General features: G+C 30.7%; 4 protein-coding genes across 7 annotated transcripts in view; 2 read left to right on the top strand and 2 right to left on the bottom strand.

Moving 5' to 3' along the window:
• Positions 1-366: 366 nt before the first annotated feature.
• LOC126781010 (SET domain-containing protein SmydA-8-like) lies at positions 367-9802 on the bottom strand. Of its 3 annotated transcripts, none has more exons than XM_050505755.1 (3): positions 6022-7220; positions 1399-1562; positions 367-1234 (listed from the first exon to the last, which is right to left on the bottom strand). In XM_050505755.1, exons 1-3 carry the CDS (start codon positions 7181-7183, stop codon positions 1058-1060), a joined length of 1503 nt encoding a protein of 500 aa, XP_050361712.1. In that variant the 5' UTR covers positions 7184-7220; the 3' UTR covers positions 367-1057. The 3 variants fall into 3 exon arrangements, 2 of the variants coding, with proteins under 2 accessions (XP_050361712.1, XP_050361711.1); XM_050505754.1 differs by lacking the exon at positions 6022-7220 and adding an exon at positions 8292-9802 and having other exon boundaries at positions 478-1234; XR_007670591.1 differs by having other exon boundaries at positions 1216-1234; positions 5923-7220.
• On the top strand, positions 9487-18969 carry LOC126781016 (rhodopsin-like). Its single transcript, XM_050505765.1, has 8 exons — positions 9487-9526; positions 14201-14341; positions 14556-14721; positions 15578-15711; positions 16243-16459; positions 16839-16923; positions 17140-17289; positions 17495-18969. Exons 2-8 carry the CDS (start codon positions 14260-14262, stop codon positions 17609-17611), a joined length of 951 nt encoding a protein of 316 aa, XP_050361722.1. The 5' UTR covers positions 9487-9526; positions 14201-14259; the 3' UTR covers positions 17612-18969.
• On the top strand, positions 11153-13480 carry LOC126781015 (visual pigment-like receptor peropsin). The gene is made up of 7 exons (XM_050505763.1): positions 11153-11409; positions 11626-11788; positions 11932-12059; positions 12131-12353; positions 12474-12558; positions 12740-12886; positions 13081-13480. The coding sequence occupies exons 1-7, from the start codon at positions 11313-11315 to the stop codon at positions 13216-13218; spliced, it is 981 nt and encodes a 326-aa protein (XP_050361720.1). The 5' UTR covers positions 11153-11312; the 3' UTR covers positions 13219-13480.
• Positions 18712-20202, bottom strand: part of LOC126781009 (monocarboxylate transporter 12) — a 32450-nt gene continuing 30959 nt past the window's right edge. For both annotated transcript variants that reach the window (XM_050505753.1, XM_050505752.1), the window contains exon 7: positions 18712-20006. In XM_050505753.1, the coding sequence (XP_050361710.1) occupies positions 19861-20006 (146 nt within the window). In that variant the 3' untranslated portion in view covers positions 18712-19860. The remainder of the gene's footprint in view (positions 20007-20202) is intronic.

The following is a 20202-nucleotide window of genomic DNA, read 5'->3' as shown; positions in this document are numbered from 1 at the left end:
TAATTACGATATGATTGCACATTTAAGTTTCTTAATTTTTTCGATAATCTGTATTACTAGTAGTACCTATTGTTAGGATCAAAGATCTGATCTCTACCGAATAACTATAATTTTATGAGCACTTGTTTCCGGAATCTTAAGTCTATTTTATATGATAGTGATTAAAATTTTGTAAAAATGAATTCTTATTTACGATGATCTGCACATTGTGTTAATCTAGTGAAACCAAAAGCTTCTCCTGAAATTGCGGACTTGATCCATCGCAGATTTGAAATATTTAGGGTGTACATTTATTTGTTTTTATAAACAGCAATAGATATCAATGGGTATATCGATTACAAATACCAATAGATATGATAAATAAGGGCTACATAATAACAAGACCTAAAACATTTATACGAATATAAACGATATTCTTATAAAAAAAACCTATGTATTAATAATGTAACCTATGTATTAGTGTGTAAACAAAGTTATCAGCAAAAATAAATTCATAGATTTTATAAGATTATTATAATTTTATTAGATTCACATTGAAGTTGAGAAAGAAAGAATAAAATAATCATAGTAGGTATATTTCCTTAACGATTTGAGTCATTAGCGTGACTTAAAACGATTCTGGTATATATGTTGTTATGGGATAGACTTCTATATACAAGTTAGAAGAGAAAAGTATTCAATAGTGCTTATATAATTGCGGGCTTGTTTTCGTTTCTAGTTTTTCTATCAATTATTTAAATTATATAAGAGATTGACTCCTACGAAAAGTATTTCTGTCTTATTTTAACAAATACGAAAAATATAACAAGAGCATCGTTAGTCCAAAATTTGTCCACGCTAAACAGTTCTATACTGTACCTAGTTTGTTGCTCTTATTTTATTAGGGCCGTAATTTGTGGGCGTAATAAATGGTAAATAAATAAGTAGTACAATGCTAAAAACGTGTGTGAGGCATGTAAATGAGTAACTTATTTGGTAAAGAAATTATTTTTAATTATATAATTAGTTCATTGACTTTAGTATTTAGACATTTATATGCAATATGATGATGATATTATTATGTATTAGCAACTTTATCTGGAGAATCGAGAATAAAAAATCTCTCTTCTTGTGACTTATCACAGCCGGGCCCCAGGTATTGTCTTCTTAGTTCAAGATCAGGTGGAGCAGATATATCACCTTGAAGAATATTATAAGCTTGCTCTATGGTAATTTCAATTTCCGACTTCAGTTCCTAAAAATAATAAAATAACAAAAATAAATAAATTTTTGAAAAGCTTCTGAAATATAATAACACTATATCAAAGTTATATCTAAATTTTTTTACGTATTTTTAACATGTTTTTGTAGTGTTGGGTAGTTGTAACTATTCCTCTGGATTCGGGCAAATTTTATTACCTCATACAGGTCTGGCGAGCGGCGGGCGCGTTCTGCTAGCGCGGCGTGCAGGTGGTAAAGCAGCAGGCCACGCAGGTGCGCGTCGCCCGCGCCCAGCGCCGCCACCGTACGCAGCGTACCTCGGCACAGGTTCTCTTTCAGGTCCAAACGAGATTCCGATAGCTCTGAAAAACAATTGCACTTTGTAAAAAAAATACATACATTTTAAGTATATTAATGTCAGCTGTGGAATAGCTTGTTATAATTTTTTTAAATTTTCTAACATAGGTGTACCTATTTTATACCACATAACATTAATTTTAAATAATTTTGAAAACATTCCATCACATATTAGTAGTGTGAGCCAATTGCTGTGAGAACTATTTGGCAATGTTTTTATAACCTTCTACTTCTCTCTTCTAAACATATATTTTAAATTTATTTACCAATCGTTACCACTCATTTTAAACGGTCTATTTACACACCACGTGACTTTATTTACACATTACCTCCTTAAGGTCAATGTAACTGCGAATACATAATAATCCGGGTAAAATACACACGCATTTCACTTGTAGGGGAAAATTTGTACATTCAAACTAAAATTTTACTAACGGAAGTGGCAAGCCCATCCACCTGGCGACGACGTGCGGACGAGCGTTTTTTGCAGCAGCGCCCATGTCAACAGCGGTCAATCGAATAACTGACTCACGCGAATAATCGTCACTGACTATTTACCCGCAGTATTATTGTATGTCAGGACACAAAGAACTCGATGCCGTTAATGACTTTTAAAATTTACACACGGCCTTAAAGTAATATGCATTCATGCTCGCGTTTATTATGCCTACGAACATACGAGTATGTGTTGAAATTGCGCAGTGTTTTGACGCGTAACATTACAGTTGTTAAACTATACACAAAGAATACTTTTAGGTATTTTGTATTTATCCTCAATTAAAGATCGTACGCATGTTTTGCAAAGTTAATTAAGCGAATTCTATTTTAAATATAATTTAACATAAAAACTTTACACTACACAGTTCATACCACGGATAGGTGTGCATACATACCGTACCATACATAGGTAAACTACATAATAAGATAAGGAATTTTAGTATCGTTTGTTATATTTAAATATAATAATAAAGTAAAAATATAATTATATAATAATTATATAATTATATATATATATATATAATTATATTTTAGACTATGTTATATGACCAATTGAAGTTAGTATTATAGCTTTACTGCTCCTAATATAATTTTTTGCTTCATTTGAATGTAAACAAGCTCGTTAAAATATTTTTTTCTTTTCTATATATCTTTGAATAATTTGTCAGTTTTGTCTTGGTTTGAAATAAAACGTATTATTTTTATTTTATTTGTCATTTCAAAATAATTTCCATATTTGATAAACTTTGTAACAATATGTAAATATATACCTATTTAATAAAGTAGTTGTGTTAGTTACATAAAATTCGCGTCATCCGTGCCAATCCTTAGGAGGTGATAAGGTCACTTTCATTGGTCGATAGTTCGATGCAATTGTGGTTGAATTAGGAATTGTTTTTGATTTATTTTTTAAATCTTTTCAGATCTTCCCATATTCTGGAATTGGATTAATATCGGAACATAGCTCGTATTAGGTTCTTACAGAAGGAACATAATAATGATTCTAAGTCTACCAAAATATTGGACATAAACATATGCAGCCAAAAATACATTCAACGCATCATGTATTTTTTTCTTACATCCATTTTTTTATGAATAGTGTTACAGCGAAATTTAAAATTCCAACCCCGGAATAATTTAACAAATAGGTAAGTACCGTGCAAATAACTAATTGAGCGGAAAAAATTAATAGCCTAAATCGTTGTCTATACAACGTAATCATAAAGTTTTTGTTCTTATTTACACTACCCACCATTGTTGGGTGTTGGGTACGAAAAACGTTTTTTAATAATTTCATTTCTTTTTGTAATCTACTAAAATGTAAATTTTACTTCTGTTTTCTGGTAAAAAAAATCCTAAGTTAAAGTAAGTCTATGATTTCGTAAGCTGTGTAAATAGTACAACAAATTACCAGATATTACTGAATACAAAAAGCGATTAAGTTGGTGTTGAAATTACCTTGATTGTAAATATCGTGACCTACATATCTATTCTGCGAGACGCACCAAAATTCATTACTTATGTACCTATTACACGTGACTTTGCATAAATTGTTATCATTTCAGATTGGTAAAATATAATACAATTTTCAATTTTTTTAAATCATAGCTATGTTTCGGTCTAAAGGGTGTGTCAGACAGGTACAAAGGGTTAACATCTTGAAACCCATTGAATGGCTGCGCATTGAAGATATAAAGAGTGGTGTACCACCACAGATCATATGTATTTGAACAATAGCCTTATATAACTGTTTAAAATATAACATAATAAATTAATGAGACAAACATTGATTTATCTTTTTATATGGATATTGTAACTTTTATCGGTTATTCTTCCGGTAATTTATTTTTCATAAAATAGATAGGCGAACGTTTAAGTAAGTTACCTGATGGTAATAGGTCACCACCACCCATAGACGTTGGTGCTATAAGAAATATTGTGCCTGTAGTTACACTGGTTCACTCCGGAACACAGCAATACTAAGTATTGCTGTTTGGCAGTAGGCTTGCACAAAACCACCCAGTGAAATTAATTAGTAATTACACATGTATTTTATTTATAGACTCTATATTATGGTAATAATAGTACATAATAAGTGGCTGTATGATTCTTAACTCCTCCTCCTGGCTTGAAGATGTTAAGAACAGTCTAAGAAATAAAAAAGGTGAGAAGTAAATTATATAATAAACGATTTCCTAAGGTCAGATACCGACAATGTACCTTGTATGTACATATGTATGTTTTTTTTAGGTATTGGTAAACATTTCTTTCGTTTACTATTATTTTATGTTTATTATAATTAACTAATTAAGTTTGTTTTTTTTTCATAAATATTTCCGAAACAAATCATCCAAAACTTAATATCAATAATATTGCCGTAAGGGCGTCAAATGGAACAATAAAATTGTTGATAATGTGAATATACACAATCGTATCTACTGTTAAAAAAGGTTTATGGTATACAGCCACATAGCTTGTTATCATGACGTTAATCGAATTAGTTTAATGATATTATACTATACTAATAAGACATTTCTTTCAACCTTGGCATAATGAAAACCGCATCATGTCCTAGAAATTCTATACAGTACATGCTGTTATAATAGACGGTTTTGTCACGTTAGCTTACACTTTAGAGACAATAAGCATACGGTGATTCTGGTTTTAAATAGTTGATGTTTAATCGTTTAATTATGTGCTTGTTGGCCAGGATCTTGCTTAGAAATTCATGGCTAGTACGAACTTTATAATTTCCGACTCTTCATCTATTTCTTCGTTGTATATGTATTTAAATAAGCATCATATACGTATATAGCCGGACAAAGCTATGACTCAAAGAGATCTTTTAAAAAAATAATTCTTGTGTTACAATTTCTCTAAGGAAAGCCCTGAGAATATTATAAAAAAAATCTTTTGAAACCTTATTCATACACTATTTATTTGACAAATAGTTTATGGCCTGATTTAATTTTTAGAGTGGCAGTGTTATACATATCTGATAGAATTACTGAATGGAGAAGAAACTGAAACAATTAATTATAAATATTGCTTTTTACTAATAAAACTTTAGATAGAATCACCAATTCTTTAGCTTTTATAAAATGTTACTATATGATTTAAAATAATAATAATAATTTAATAATGCTCATCAATAGGCATAATTTTTTAGTACCTATCTAATCCTTTTATGATTGTATCGTTTCGAGAATTTAAAAAATAATATATTTTATAAAATAAAAGTACTGGTTCGAATTACAAATTCTTAAAGACATTACTAATCTATATAAAATGCTTATAAATAATAGGTATGTAATTTATTTTGATAAGGACTAATATTTTGTTGTTACTATTAAATTGAACTAAAGTTGTTGTGCTTGTAACTCCCATAAAAATAGGTTTTTGTAGACATTTCGGAGAAAAAAATCTTATAGAAAGTTTGGTTCGCTTTAAAAGAGCCTAGACCGACAATGTCGTTGGTATATTAAGCTATACATATTTTAAAAAAGCTACACATTAACATACTGTATACCAGTATGTCTATGTCTATGTCCTGAAACGAAGTACGACTGAATACGAGTAAACTGAAATAAAATAAAAAATCCATATTAATAGGATTAACTATTTTTGCACAAAACCGGAAAAAACAAACAAACAAAACTCTTTATAAGTCTGGTTTTGTTTACTTTGTAATTTATTTTTTTTGGTCGAGGCCTTCTTTATTTGTGTCTGAGTAAGAAACAAATATTTGCATGGCTTTAAATATGAAAATGTATTTTTTTTTATTTCAAATAATATGTTATTAAAGTAACGGTTAGATTCCATGACATTAAAATAGAATGAATAGTTTAATATATAGCCTTTACCTACCATAATTATTGTGATGTTTATCAGCAGTTTAATTAATTATGTACTCCATATAGTTACTGAAATTAGTTTTGTTAGCTGATAAATCTGTTCCGCATATACCCATAATCTTGATGTCATCACTAAATCCGAGTTTGATTGCTAATCTTAAGTGTATATCAACAAATACGTGATTTGAATACGGGATGAAAATAGTTAGCCTTTGTAAAATATAATTTTCCAGTCGTATTTCGTCGTCCAATCTAAGAGCCCCGACAAGGCTTCCCAGCACACTTTGTATCATATTTATTTTTGTGTAAGGTACAAATATTCTACAATTGTCGCAAAACCATTTTGTTTGTGAATCTACAGGGTTTATAGGTAACAAATTTCCGATGCAGGGTTTGTTAAAGCATTTCAATGCTGACAATATTGTTCCCATCTCTGTTTTATCGTTGCATCTTGCACAAAAACACCAGAAGTTTTTAGATTTGTAAAGTTGGTAGCGACGAGCAGGGGTGCACCATAAAAGACCCGTATAACAACTTGTAATCTCATCTCCTTTTTCTATGTCTCTAGTTGCATAAATAGCCATGAAATAGTTTGATGTAAAAACATTTCTTGTGTTTGGAATGCAACTGTGATTCATAAAGGCAGATAAAGGATATAAGCCTCTTAGTTCAATTTTATTACAGTTTAGGCTATGACTTATTCTAAATGAATTTATCTTAATAATTGATTGCACGAAATTCAGAAACTTGATATGTTGATCTGGTATACAATAAATACTCTGTAAGTTATTTAAATCTTCAAATGTATCTTTTATTTGGCCTCTTTGAAATAATCCCAATAGATCTTTTTGTTTTTTAGAAAGAAACAAAAATTGTATGTAAATTAGCATGCGTGCCAGTATCAGGGATTTTTTTTCAATTTTGTTGCTGTTATTATTTAACCTCCAATTATCACAGATGAAAGCACATAGTTTAATGTGAACTGAGGAACTGTTGCAAATATCAGAGCAGACAAAGGCGTAACACTTTCCACAAGGATAACACGAATCACTTATATGGAAGCAGTTGGAGCAAAACTTTTCAACTTCACAGTTTGCGCGAGGACCATACACAATAGGTTCATTGACGAAAATAAGGGAACCTTTTTTTATACGTTCTCCTGTAAATAGACCTCTTCCACCGAGTGGTGATTTACCAATTATCACTTTAAAAGGCAATTGTACATTACGAGATAAATAAAGAGGCAGATCTTCTAATATGGCTGGTTTTGTCATTTTGGTTCGGCTATTTCGCGATATGTAGTCAAGTGAAGAATGCTTCAGATTGACTGACGGCCTTTATCGTTCCAACGTCGATATTCGTATTTAACCTATTATGAAAATAGCATCTGGAATTCACAGAGTTACTGAATCATGAAGCCGATTAGGTACACTTCGAATGTGACGTAATGCTAACGTAGGTTTTGTTCCTTTGCTCTTAGTAAAATTGCTTCATAGCTACATATTTTTACGTGTACAAATTAAACAAGCAAGTCTTATTACGATTTATTGCAAAGTCATGTAAAATTGAAATAATTATGTTTATATTACATTAGTATTTTTTAGGAATTCTAGGGAATATAGAAAAATGATTTTTATAAATAATAATATAAGATATGGTATAAATCATATTTGTAGAAATGTCGAAATGGCTTATTTTTTCACCATTTCATAATTTAACCCGTAATATTCAATCCGAGTAATCGTGTTCTGATGATTATTATCAACTGTTTTGTTATTTAGTGTATGTAAAAATTAATAATATGCCTAATAATTTTGCTCTCGGAACAAATATACAAACAACAATACAATATGGTCCAGTTTGAACTACCATCGGGCGAAAAAAAAAGTTTGATGGTTGATAAATAAATTGATCGTCTCTGTAAACTGTGATAGTGTACGCTCTAAGGAAAATATTTGCTTGTGTTATTATTGATGATGACGTCCTCTTAACTGATTTTGTCCACGGTGACATTCTCAAAGGAGATCAGCGCAGTTGCAAAGCACATATTATAGTGTACTACTGTGTACGCAAACACAAGTGCGCTCTATCTCATAACCCGACGGAGCTGTAAAACCGAGACTTCGCAAGAGAGAGAGAGAGAGAAAGATATCTACATTAATGACGTGCTATAAAAGTAATTGATGTATTTAAAAAATCATTTTTTTACTATTTTTAAGAGTATGTGATTAGCTTTTGTATATTATATAATTATTTTTTAGTATACATTTTAGTGATTAGCATCATTTCCTTTATAATTATATTAAATTCTTGTCGGTTTAATACAAAAAAGTTTAGGGCACAAGATAATTATTAAGTTAGTTATTTTACATTTACACTCACCGTCCCAACGGAGCCCTTCAGTTTCTCCATACTCGAATATTAGCCGACACTGTAAATCTACGACGATTTGATTGCTTTTTGGAATATATCTTGTGATTCTATTTAAGAAAAAAGTTTCTAATTCATAAATATTTTCAAAGTCTAAGGAACCCATAAGACTTCCTAAAGCATTTTGTATAGTTGTTATGTTTAGATGTGGAACTCTTAAGCCGCAGTCTAAGCATCGCCAAGCTGTGTTAAATTTTAAAGGTTCTATAGGCAAAAGTGAGCCCGAACACTCAGCAGAGAAACATTTGAGAGCTGCCAAGAGAGTGCCCCTTTCGGTCGGGTCGGCACAGCGTTCGCAATTGCAGAAGAAATGTTTCGTTTTATAAAGATAAAGTCGTCGAGAAGGAGTGCCCCATAACATTCCAGAATAGCAGGTAAATATTTCTGTGCCAGCTCGTATAGGTTTCACAGCTTTGACTACCATTTGTGAGTCCGTGTTGAATGTATATCTGGTATTCGATACGCAATTATGGTTCATTAGAGAGGATACGGGATATAACCCACGCAAATTCATTTCTTTTTGTCCATACGGTGTTGCCATCTGAAATGCGTTTGCATCAAGTATACACGTAACTAATAACATAAATTCTTCTTCTTGCGGAAATATATCAAAATATTCTTTTAAATTTCTTATTTCACTTCCATGTTGAGGATGAAAATGTGCTTGAAGGGAAGTAAGAAGTTTTTTTTGATCTTCATCCAATAACAACGCTCGTATCGCAGTTAGTGCGCGTGACAACAGTGTGTCATCGACGTCCTCAATAGGCACTTTGATTGACCAACAGGAAATTACACTACAGTCACTTAAATGGACACCACTGTTTTGACATTGCTCTGAACACAATAATAATGAACATTTATGACATTTGCGAAAAGTATTACTATCAATTTTTTTACAAACAGTACAACCACGTTTTATTTTAGTTCCGGAGCGTGGACCGTATATAATTGGATGATCAACAAATAAAACTTCACCGGTTTTTATATCCTCTGTAGCGACGAGTCCTCTGCCACCCAAGGGAGATTCGAAGATTTTCCATTTCATTGTATGTTGTATGTCATCAGTACAGGTAATAAGACCAAGATGTTGATTGACAATTAGCGCCAATTGTTCTATCGGGATCATCCTGTCGCAACTCGTCCGGTGTCGGCACTGCACTGCGCACTCGCTGCGATTATACACATCAGTAAGTTTGATAACATTAACTAGGTAGTGATCAGATACACATACATCGCCAAAACATGCCCGATCTTCTCGGTGATTAAGCGAGTTCGATAGACGTGCGCTGGCCGTGCGTGCTAAGCATAAGCATACCTGACGTTTTTCACTCGTCAGTTGCCAATTTTCTTATGCCGGTATGCTCTATATACGAGTACATTATCATATGTCAGGTAATTTGTACGGATAATTCTTTTAACAATTTTTTTTGAAGTGACAACCAAGACGACACTATATTTTAAATTTTCTTTTAAGAAAATTTGTATGATATAACTAAGTTATTTTTAAACAGGTGTGAGGTAAGCAATGTAATTATATAAACTGACCAAAGCTCTTCGAAACTAAATATGTTCAAGGAAATATTCAACACACCAATCGTAAGCTATTTTATTTTTAATGGTTTATATTTAGCAAGAAATTAATAAATCAATATATATATTTAAAAATAAGACTGAGTGTCATATCAACGTTGAGACCAAAATATTGCGGCTAGCACCATGAACATTTGCATATGGATTCCTTTACACAGTAGGTTAGCACTAAGGAAGCATTTTTAAAATATTAAGGTAGTGTATAGTAGTAATAAAGGGGATAACAGTTTGTATGAAAATCCTTCATTTTTAAAGAAAGAGCTAAGGAAATTGGTATATAGCAAATCTGAATTATGACGCGAGATAGCCGCGGGTAAAGCGTTAGTAATAATATAAATGACCGATTTACAACAAAGCGGTAATATGTTTTTTTCTTGATGTGATATGCTAGTGAATATTATGATGATATATAAACGGAAAACGGAATCCAATTCTATATTTTATAATATTTTTATTATTTACTGTTAAGGATCGAAAACCATTTAAAACATTTATTCGTACACTTATTTCGTTTGTAATTATTTATTTAACTATAATCAGTATGAAACTACTTAAAATTATACAAATTATTATAACAAAGATCGGCGATCCTTGTTGAGTTGCTTGATATGGAACCTAACCATTGTTATGCCGAGTTCTAAATTTGGTTTCCAAGCGTAAATAGAATAACAGATGTAGAAGACTAATCAGTAGGTATATATTTAACTCATAAACTAGTTAGCGAGAAACTTCCTCATCTCTTGGCTTTACATTAGGGCATTCTTGAATAAATATATTTTTAACACACACACAAAGTGATATTTTTTTTTATAGATTAGGAAGGCGGACGAGCATATGGGCCACCTGATGGTAAGTGGTCACCAACGCCCATAGACATTGGCATGTAAGAAATGTTAACCATCGCTTACATCACCAATGCGCCACCAAACATGGGAACTAAGATGTTATGTCCCTTGTGCCTGTAATTACACTGGCTCACTCACCTTTCAAACCGGAACACAGCAATACCAAGTACTGCTGTTTTGCGGTAGAATATCTGATGAGTGGGTGGTACCTACCCAGACGAGCTTGCACAAAGCTCCACCATCAGTTAATTTAATAGATTTAAATATTTAAATTTGTTTTTAATTAAATGTAGTAATATTACGGTTATTTTAGATATATTTATGACCTAAAATTCGTTTACGAGTTTGATGTCGCACACAAGTGGCACCAGGAGAGTAACGTGATCCTCGTCTTTTGTTTAACGAAATCCTGTTGGTTCGACAACCTGGTCAGTCTCTGTGACCACTTATCCTATGTGGACGTTTATGCAAAATAAAAAATAAAGTTTTCTGTTTCTTTCTCTTGGTGCCAACCGTGACTTAAGGTGTAGACGTTGCAATGCAAACATTGTTTGATTCCAACGAGGACGAATGTCCCTGGTATTACTTTGATAGTTCATACAAAACCCTTTTGGGAGCTTGTCTCATCGTTTTAGGTAAGTTTAATTTAAGTTTAAAAAAATAGGCAATCGTTAATTCCTTAGCACTGCTCGTGTTACTTTTTTATGGAATGTATTGTGCGTAACAAATGACATTTAGTGAAAACTTCCGGCACATAAAAGCCGTAACGCCCCTATTTATCTGAAATTAATTAATGTATATTTTATAATAAATTGTCAAAGCAATAAGATATGTGAATTGGTCGCTGACAGGTGTATTTGGGGTGCTGCTTAACGCTTGGCTTTATGCCACGTTCATCCACAGTCACCTGGTCATATTTAAAAGTCATGTTCTGGTTCTTAATCTTTGCACGGCATCACTGGGAAGAAATTTACTTGGGTTTCCATTTGCAGGACCATCGGCAATTGCAAAAAGGTAAGTAGAAATAGTAAATGTAATATTTAATGTCATAAAGCACGTTAATTTTATTTTTCTTTTTTACTTGATTACTTAAAATAATACTAACAGTTAAGTTAACGTCATCAAGTAAAAATATATAAGTCTAACTTTAATTTCAGATGGCTGTTTGGTCCAGCATGTTGCCAACTATTCGCTTTTATGAATCAATTTTTTGGTGTGTTTCAAATGATTGCTTTATTTGCAATAGTATTGGAAAGATATTTGCTAGCAAGATATTACAGGCGGGGTTAGATATAAATTGGAGTGTTTGCATTTCTCGTTAAAATACTATTTTCTCATAATATTGTAATGTTTCAGAAAGAAGTGTATACTTTAGATATTATTGGACACTAATCGGTGTATGTTGGATGATCGCTGTGATCTTTGCCGCTCCTCCTTTATTTGGTTATGGAATGTATTCCTGTGACGCAACTGGTACAGTGTGTGCTCTATTATGGCCATCACCTAATTCTGGTGCAAGGCAGTTGGGTTTTAGTGTGCCTTATGTCATCGTGTGTGGAATACTGCCTATTGGTGGAATGTAAGTGAAAAATGTTGAAATGTAATACATAAACACAAATTTATTTATATAATACACAAGCTTTACTTACAATTTACAGAAATATATGATAGAATAAGTACATATATTTTTGTATTATAGATTTTTCTTTATGGGAAAAGCTGTTCGATTGGAAAGAATATATTACAGGAGTGAGCAACAAAGAGATGAGAAAAGATTGACGAAGGTGATTTCTTTGACATATTATATTATATTTACTTAAACGAATTAGTGTGACTGTTTCAATCCTTACCGTTGGTGTAATGTTAGATAAATGTCCATTTCATACCTGTTTTTAAATTGGACTATGCTTACGATAGTTACCTTTAAATTGAAGGTTGTACTCTAATTATATTTTCTATGATTAGTGTATTCACATTCTGTGTATAACAACGTTGGCGCTATGGATACCAGCAGCAGTGCTGGCGGGATGGCAGTGGCTGCCGTTACTGCTATACGGCTACCGGCCACATGTACCACAAGTGCTTGCCCTATTTGCACCAATAGCAGCTGAGGTAATCATATAGTGTTTTAAACATAAGTTTTTAATAATTGCCTATGAATATTATTACAATACGAAACATATAGAACTATTTATTATCTCAACTTAATTCCATTCTTTATTTACCATTCGTTATATGTGACTTTGGAATTGACGTCTTTAATTTATTAAATCAAGCAGTATTTTATCATAATAACTTGATTTCAGGCAGCGACTAGCGTTCCTGTATTATGTTATTTAACAGGAGATGAGAGACTTCGAGCGGCTTTACTGGGTCGGATGAGGAAACACTACGCCCTTTTACATCCGGAGCGTGCCAAGCGATATCGAAGAAGCATATATTAAAACAAATTTTAATGGAAAACTTCATAACTGAATAAGAAAACAATGTGAAAGCGATGTAAATCAGCTTGTAACAGGCGGTTATAGTGGTCCAAATAGTCCAAGAAGTGTAAATTTCGGATTTTTGTTGGTGGAAAAAGGAGATGGTATTCACATGGTTGTTAAAGGACGCTAAGATTAATTAGCTAACTTCAGAATTGTGACGACAAATGTTTTGTACTTACGCTTACGTTAATAACGAATAAACGACTACAGCTTAATTGAATGTTTATTGTCATTTAAGTTAAACCTCGTTCAACGATGAAATTATCCAAGATCATTTGATGTTTGAGATTTTAGTAGGTAGTTTAGTTTCTCTATAGTAATAGTACTTAAATCTTTTCAATTAAAAAAGGTTTACTGGTAATCTATTTAAATCTTTTGCACTGACGATTATTTATATGAATAATATAGTTATTATTTACTCAGATTGTACTCGTATTTTTATTGATTTTTCAAGATATATTTATAGTTCTAGAGCATGACCCATATCACTTACCTATTAAATGATGTAGGTTAAAAAGGCTCTATATACACTATCGAAAAATTAAAAGAAATAACTATAATTAATTGATTATTATTTTCAAGAATATTTTTGTACGCTTAAAAATTTATCTTATTTAGATCGTAAATAAGTAATTCGTTTTTAGTCATGTAATAAATAAAGTTATAGTTATAATTCAAAATCTTTTATCTAAAATTTAAAAATATGTTTAACTTAAGTTTTATAAAAATCTAAACACGTAGAAAGAATGATGTATAAACTCAGCAGAACGGCTAAGTGTAGTTGTCCTTTTGTTTAAAGAGCGTGTGGTTTTCATGTGACTGTAACCATGTATTGGAGAAACAGAGCGTAACCGAACCTGTAATACAACTGCAACCTGAGACTTAGAAATCAGATCTGATTAAATATACTTAATAATGTATTAATCATTTGATGTCTTAGATGTATCGTGGCACTTCATCGACGCTGTCGATATCATAGAACATCAGGAAACGGTCAAGATGGTTGCTCAGAATTGCGTGTGGAGTGATATATTCGACGATCAATCACGAGCTAATTTGGAAGGGGGATACGTAGCGACAGGTACCTTTTGATTATGTGACATACAATCGTTGTTCTTATCTATTTTTAAAGAACTGTCTTCTTGATCACTTTCGTTTGACGTTTGGTATTTGTATGATCAGTTTTAGAAGTATTTTTCTTTTAAACATGATCTTCGCATATTACATATTTTATTTTAATTATCATTTACCTTGGGAATCAAAAAGAGAAATTTTCTTGTTTGTTTTATTTTCAGGGATTATTTCCTCTCTGCTGGGTATCTGGCTGAATCTTGCTTTGTTATTGACTAATTTAAGATCAGACTTGAGCTACCGTAATCTGGCCTTTTTTACGGTTATCGCCTGTTTAAGACGAGCCATCTCCGTATTCTCCCAACTCCCACTTTTTAATTACTCAGAGAGGTACGTACAAACAGGAGCAATTAAATGATTGTCGCATAGATTATAAATTCTTATTTTGAACCAAAAGCTGTAGAAGTAGGGGAGAGAGTAATTGACTGTTGTTTTTGTAAACGTAGGTAATGAATAAAAAAGTACGCATACTTTTTTTGAAGGAATGTATAAATAAAATGTGGTCTTCTTGAACCTATCATTAAAACCTTATTTTGCTAGTATAGAAATTGAAAGTCAAGTATAGTATAGCTAGGTATAGAAGAAGTTTCAGTATAATTATCAGGTAATGTGTGACTGAAAGTCAACTTGATACCAATAAGGATTTATAAAATTTGTGCGCTGAGTATGTATCTTTTGTATCAATAAATTATTATTTTAATTGTATTTGTCTGTTTATTTTTAGATAATTGAAATATTTATGTTTTTTTAATTAATGAATGAAATGAAGCTAAATGATATTTATTTTATGAAGCTAACAAATCAGATTAATATTAATATAATTATTTGCTACAATAATAAAAAAATCGTTTTTATTATAAGGTGAGATTGAGTAGGTATTTTTTGTTCTTGGTTTTGGAATAGTAGTAGGTGGCCGTATAAAACCGCGTGGTTCTAATGATAATTAATTTCTTGTTTTTAATTATTATTATTTTTAAAAATATATAATCAAATACAAGATTTGAGCAGGATTATAAAAGCCGTTTTCTAAATATACGAATTAAATGTATATAAAAGAATTAATCGTTTCATATTTTATGATAGGTAGGACTGTATTATGTACATAAAATTATATTATTATTATAAATGCTTAATATTTATTTAAAACTTATCATGTCATAAAATCATAGTTTTATTATTATTTTAGTTTGAAATATGAAACTCAAGACATATCCTGTGACATTTCTGGGTTTTGGGATTCATTTTGGACAGTCTACGAAGTAGAATGTTTAACACATGTGTGCATTGAACGATATGTCATAGCTAAGTATACAACCAGAGGTAATTAACTAATATTTAAATTATATTTATCTGTTCGCCTGTACTGTGCTAATGAATCTTTAATCGTTCAAAAATTTATTTAAATATATCGTAATAATATTTAAAATTAATAGGTTATTTTGATAAGGATTCATATTATATGACTATTGAACGAATCAGAAAAAAATACAGTTTTCGTTAAATTTTCTTTAAGCATAAAAGTGATTACTATGTGCTAAAATAGACATGTAATAAAATATTTTCACGGACTCTTCTGTAAATATTATGAAAACCTACAAATATCTGATACAAAAGTATATGTATATATTGTGGTTTTGACAGCGTTTGTTTCAAAAGCGCCTAAACCAATTTTTTCACACTACGATTTAGTAAAAAGGAGGTATAATATGAAATAATAGTTATTAAATTACTCGATAATGTAAAAATAACTTAATAAAAGCTATCATAAATCTGAACAAAATATTGTCTTTACTATAATTAAAACTACAACCGATTTAGTCGAATTATAAATAAGTTAATTGTTTTTTTCAGGGTGGCCTATTCAAAAAAACCATTACGTTTTGTATCAAGGATTGTGTCTGTTTTTTGCTAGCTTATACTCATTACCGCCTCTATTTGGAATCGGTCGATTCGGGTATGATTTTTCATGCCAATCTTGTGTCTTGGATATGGTTTTACCAGCGACGTGGCAGAGATATGTCGTTCTTGCAATATTTTTGCTTCGCAGTGTAAAATCAACAGGCTTCATGTATGTTTTAAAATGTGTCTATTTGTTATGTAATTTTATGTTTTATTTATTTTTGAATAAAACTAGATATTGATAACTGTACTTTTTGGACTAATAAATTGGGTTTATTATCTATGCTATAATAATATTTTAAATACTCTGTCTGTCCCGCTTTCACGACTAAACTATTCAACCGATTTTGATTAAATTTGGTTTGAAGAAAGCTTGGACCACAAGAAATAAAATAGTCTACTTTTCATAACTTAAATCTGAGACCAACAACCGCTCTCCCCAACACGCGAGCAAAATCGCGGGCGGAAATTAGTACGTTATAAAACCGTTTCGTATGATTAATTATTATTCAGTTATTCTAATTTAGATCTTGTTTCATGAATTTAAGGCTAACAATGCTAATATGGGCAACAAATCTGGAAGCGAAATACGATAAATCGGAAAAATTAATGAAAGAAATACGCTTTACTAAGGTAAATATTCAAAAAATTTGTTGTATATACCTTTTTGTAAATGAGATACATAGCTTTACTAGAAATATGACGAGGAAAACAATAATGTTTATTATACGTTATTATTCTTATATGAATAACTTATGAAGATATTCATTTGAAAAAAATATTTTAAAATTTTATTTGTATTTAATCCTATACATACATTTTTTAATTATTTTATAAAATCGATTTCAGAGTGTAATTGTTGTAACTATCGTAAACCTGCTTTGTTGGACGCCAATAGCTGGTATACGAGGATGGGTTGTGCTTTCGAGTCTGCTTTCTGATGCTGTTACGGTTCACCCCTCGGTCTCATCAATACAGTGGGCGGTCTGGATATATTGGGTAAGCATTGGATAAAATAAAATATCTTAAAGTTCATTCTATTTTCAATTTTAATCTATTTTATTTTATTATTTACCTTATGATCCTTTACTGGGAAACTTATTAAAATTGAATCTTATAATATAATATTAAAGTAAATAATCTAATTTAATGGTCATTGTTTTTATATATAATGTTACTTTACGTATACTGATATGCGTTTTAGGTGGCACCTGCGCTTACTACTATAGCAATGTTTCTTGTCGACGCTAAAGCTCATCAGAAAATGATTCAAGTATGGAAAGGTGCCGAGCAAACTGATAAGGTGGCTAAAAACGAATAGGATTCTTTATTTTTACTCTTATATTTGTATTATTATAAAAAAGACAAATAAAACAATTAAGTTTTGCTCTTTTAGGCATTCACAAACAATTATTATAATGTACGCATATTTGAAGGCGTTAATATGATAATACAGTTTTTAATGAATAATAAGCTAATTCAATGCATGTATTTATAGTTATTAGAAGAATATACCAATCGCATAAAAAGTTTACATTTGCAGTAAACCTGCAAAAGTAAAGTCGATTTGTAAATTGTTTCTTCCATTTTATCACAGATTAATGAAGTCTTTAGTAACTTATATATTTTCAATAATAACATGTATATTAATAAAAGTTGAAAAATAAATAAAGATTTACTATAAATTTGGTTATATTGTATAATATACTGGTGGGAGGGCTTTGTGCAAGCTCGTCTGGGTAGGTATTACCCATTCATCAGTTATTCTACCGCAAAACAGCAGTACTTGGTATTGTGTTCCGGTCTAAAGGGTAAGTGAGCCAGTGTAATTACAGGCACAAGGGAAATAATATCTTAGTTCCCAAGGTTGGTGGCGCATTGGCGATGTAGGCGATGGTTAACATTAATTTCTTACAATGCCAATGTCTATGGGTGTTGGTGACCACTTACCATCAGGTGGTCATTAAGCTCGTCCGCATACCCATACTATAAAAAAATAAAATATTATAAAAGCTAAACGTGATCATCTTTTGCATATTTTTTCAATAACTAAATATTGCATTTTTTTATTGAAGTTTAGAATAACAAATTAACATTCTATCTATAATATAAGTGAGGGTAAATGCATTTGTTTTTTCACAACAAAACTCTTGGAAGTCTAATTTAAATTGATTTCAAAGTAATCCTTTATTAGAGTATGTTAATATTGTAATAACATCACGGAACTGCGCTACAGATAATTTATTAATGGTTAATGTACCCTACTAGCGATTTTTGTTTTAAATCTTGGTGTCTTTATCAGGAATAAGGTTGAAATACTAAAAAAGTTCTAATAAATAATTTCGATTAATAATAAAGTTCTGTCAAGCACAGTTATATTTTATATATTTTTGAGGTTGTTAAAACAAATAATAATTCTGAAAAGGTTAATAAAAATATATATTCAATTGCTGTTGTAACTTTAATAATCAAAGTCATATTAACACTCATTCACATTGCAATCATGATTAATGTTAGAATCGATACTATTATAATTTAAAAATTTGTACGAAGAATCGCGCTGCTCTGTAAAAAATATAATATATAGTATTGATTGCGTATATAAGTCAGTCTAATATAGTATACACAATGCAAAGTGAAGGTCCGATATTTCTAACAATAATACATATAGAAATTGAACGTTTTTAAACGAAAAAATAAAAATGATAAAATAACTAAATAATTAAATAGATTATTAATACATTGTTTACGAATGTATTCGACTAGCGATAAAATTTTAGAAATCATATAATGTAATCAGTTATTTGAACCTTAATAGCATTCTATCCACATTTGGTCCACAATAAGGCCCTTAATGCGTTATTTACATTTATTTATTTATATACAGTTATAAAACAGCTTTATGATACACATATTTAGCTTAGTATATTATATATATTAACATTAAATATTTGTAAAGTGCATTGATTTCTAATATTATCAAAGGAACATATAATATTAAGGATACATAATGTATGTTCCTAATTAATTATACAGTATATTAATTTTATTTGTGTTTAATCAATAAAAATCGTGATTAGTTTTATTGATTTCAGGAGTTATTAATTATTAGAATAACTATATATTTTGTAATTAAAATGTTAATAAGGATATAAACAGAGAATATTTTATGTATATAAGATTAATTAAATATAACACTTTAAGTGTATAAATTTGTTGAAGTTCTTTGGATTTATATTAAACACTTCACGTCGTAACTTATTATAATTCTTATACTTCATTCTGTCTTGCACATGCTTTATAATCAAAATTATCACACGCACTTTTTACATCGTCTTTGGAATGAGTTTGATTTACGTTAATTACTAAACCGCATTCATCTATTCTATCATTATTTACATATTCGTTATTATCTGCGTCGTAATTATTTGTAACATATTCTTCTACAATTGTAGTTGTATATACCCTGTTGCTGTAGGAATCCTCCGTGGATCCCATAGAGGAAGGTGTGGAGGGACTGTTGAGTACGATCACTGGATAATCGTATCTCATCCCTCTAAACGCATCCTGCTAAATTTGCTCTAACACTGTATCCCGATTAGCGACTCGTTTCTCTAACATTGGAATAAAGAAAAGGATGAGACCGCTAAGGGATATTGTGCCGCCAGCCACGTAGAATCCCGGCGCATACGATTCCAGTGTGTCATACAGCCAACCTAATAATTAATAATAAAACATTTAAATCAATAAATAAATATTATGTCAGCAACAGAATTATGAGTCATGTACAGGTACATACGTAAGTCAAGTTTAATTAAATAAAAAACAAGTCTGAAACGCAATAGTTAAGACCTAGATAATATATAGATCGCACATATAATATTGTTTTAAGATTCATCATATCTCATAATA

The sequence above is a fragment of the Nymphalis io genome, chromosome 3, assembly GCF_905147045.1.
Source record: "Nymphalis io chromosome 3, ilAglIoxx1.1, whole genome shotgun sequence".
NCBI lineage: Eukaryota > Metazoa > Arthropoda > Insecta > Lepidoptera > Nymphalidae > Nymphalis > Nymphalis io.
The sequence above is the reverse complement of the archived record's forward strand: the minus strand, read 5'-3'. Positions and strand labels throughout refer to the sequence as shown.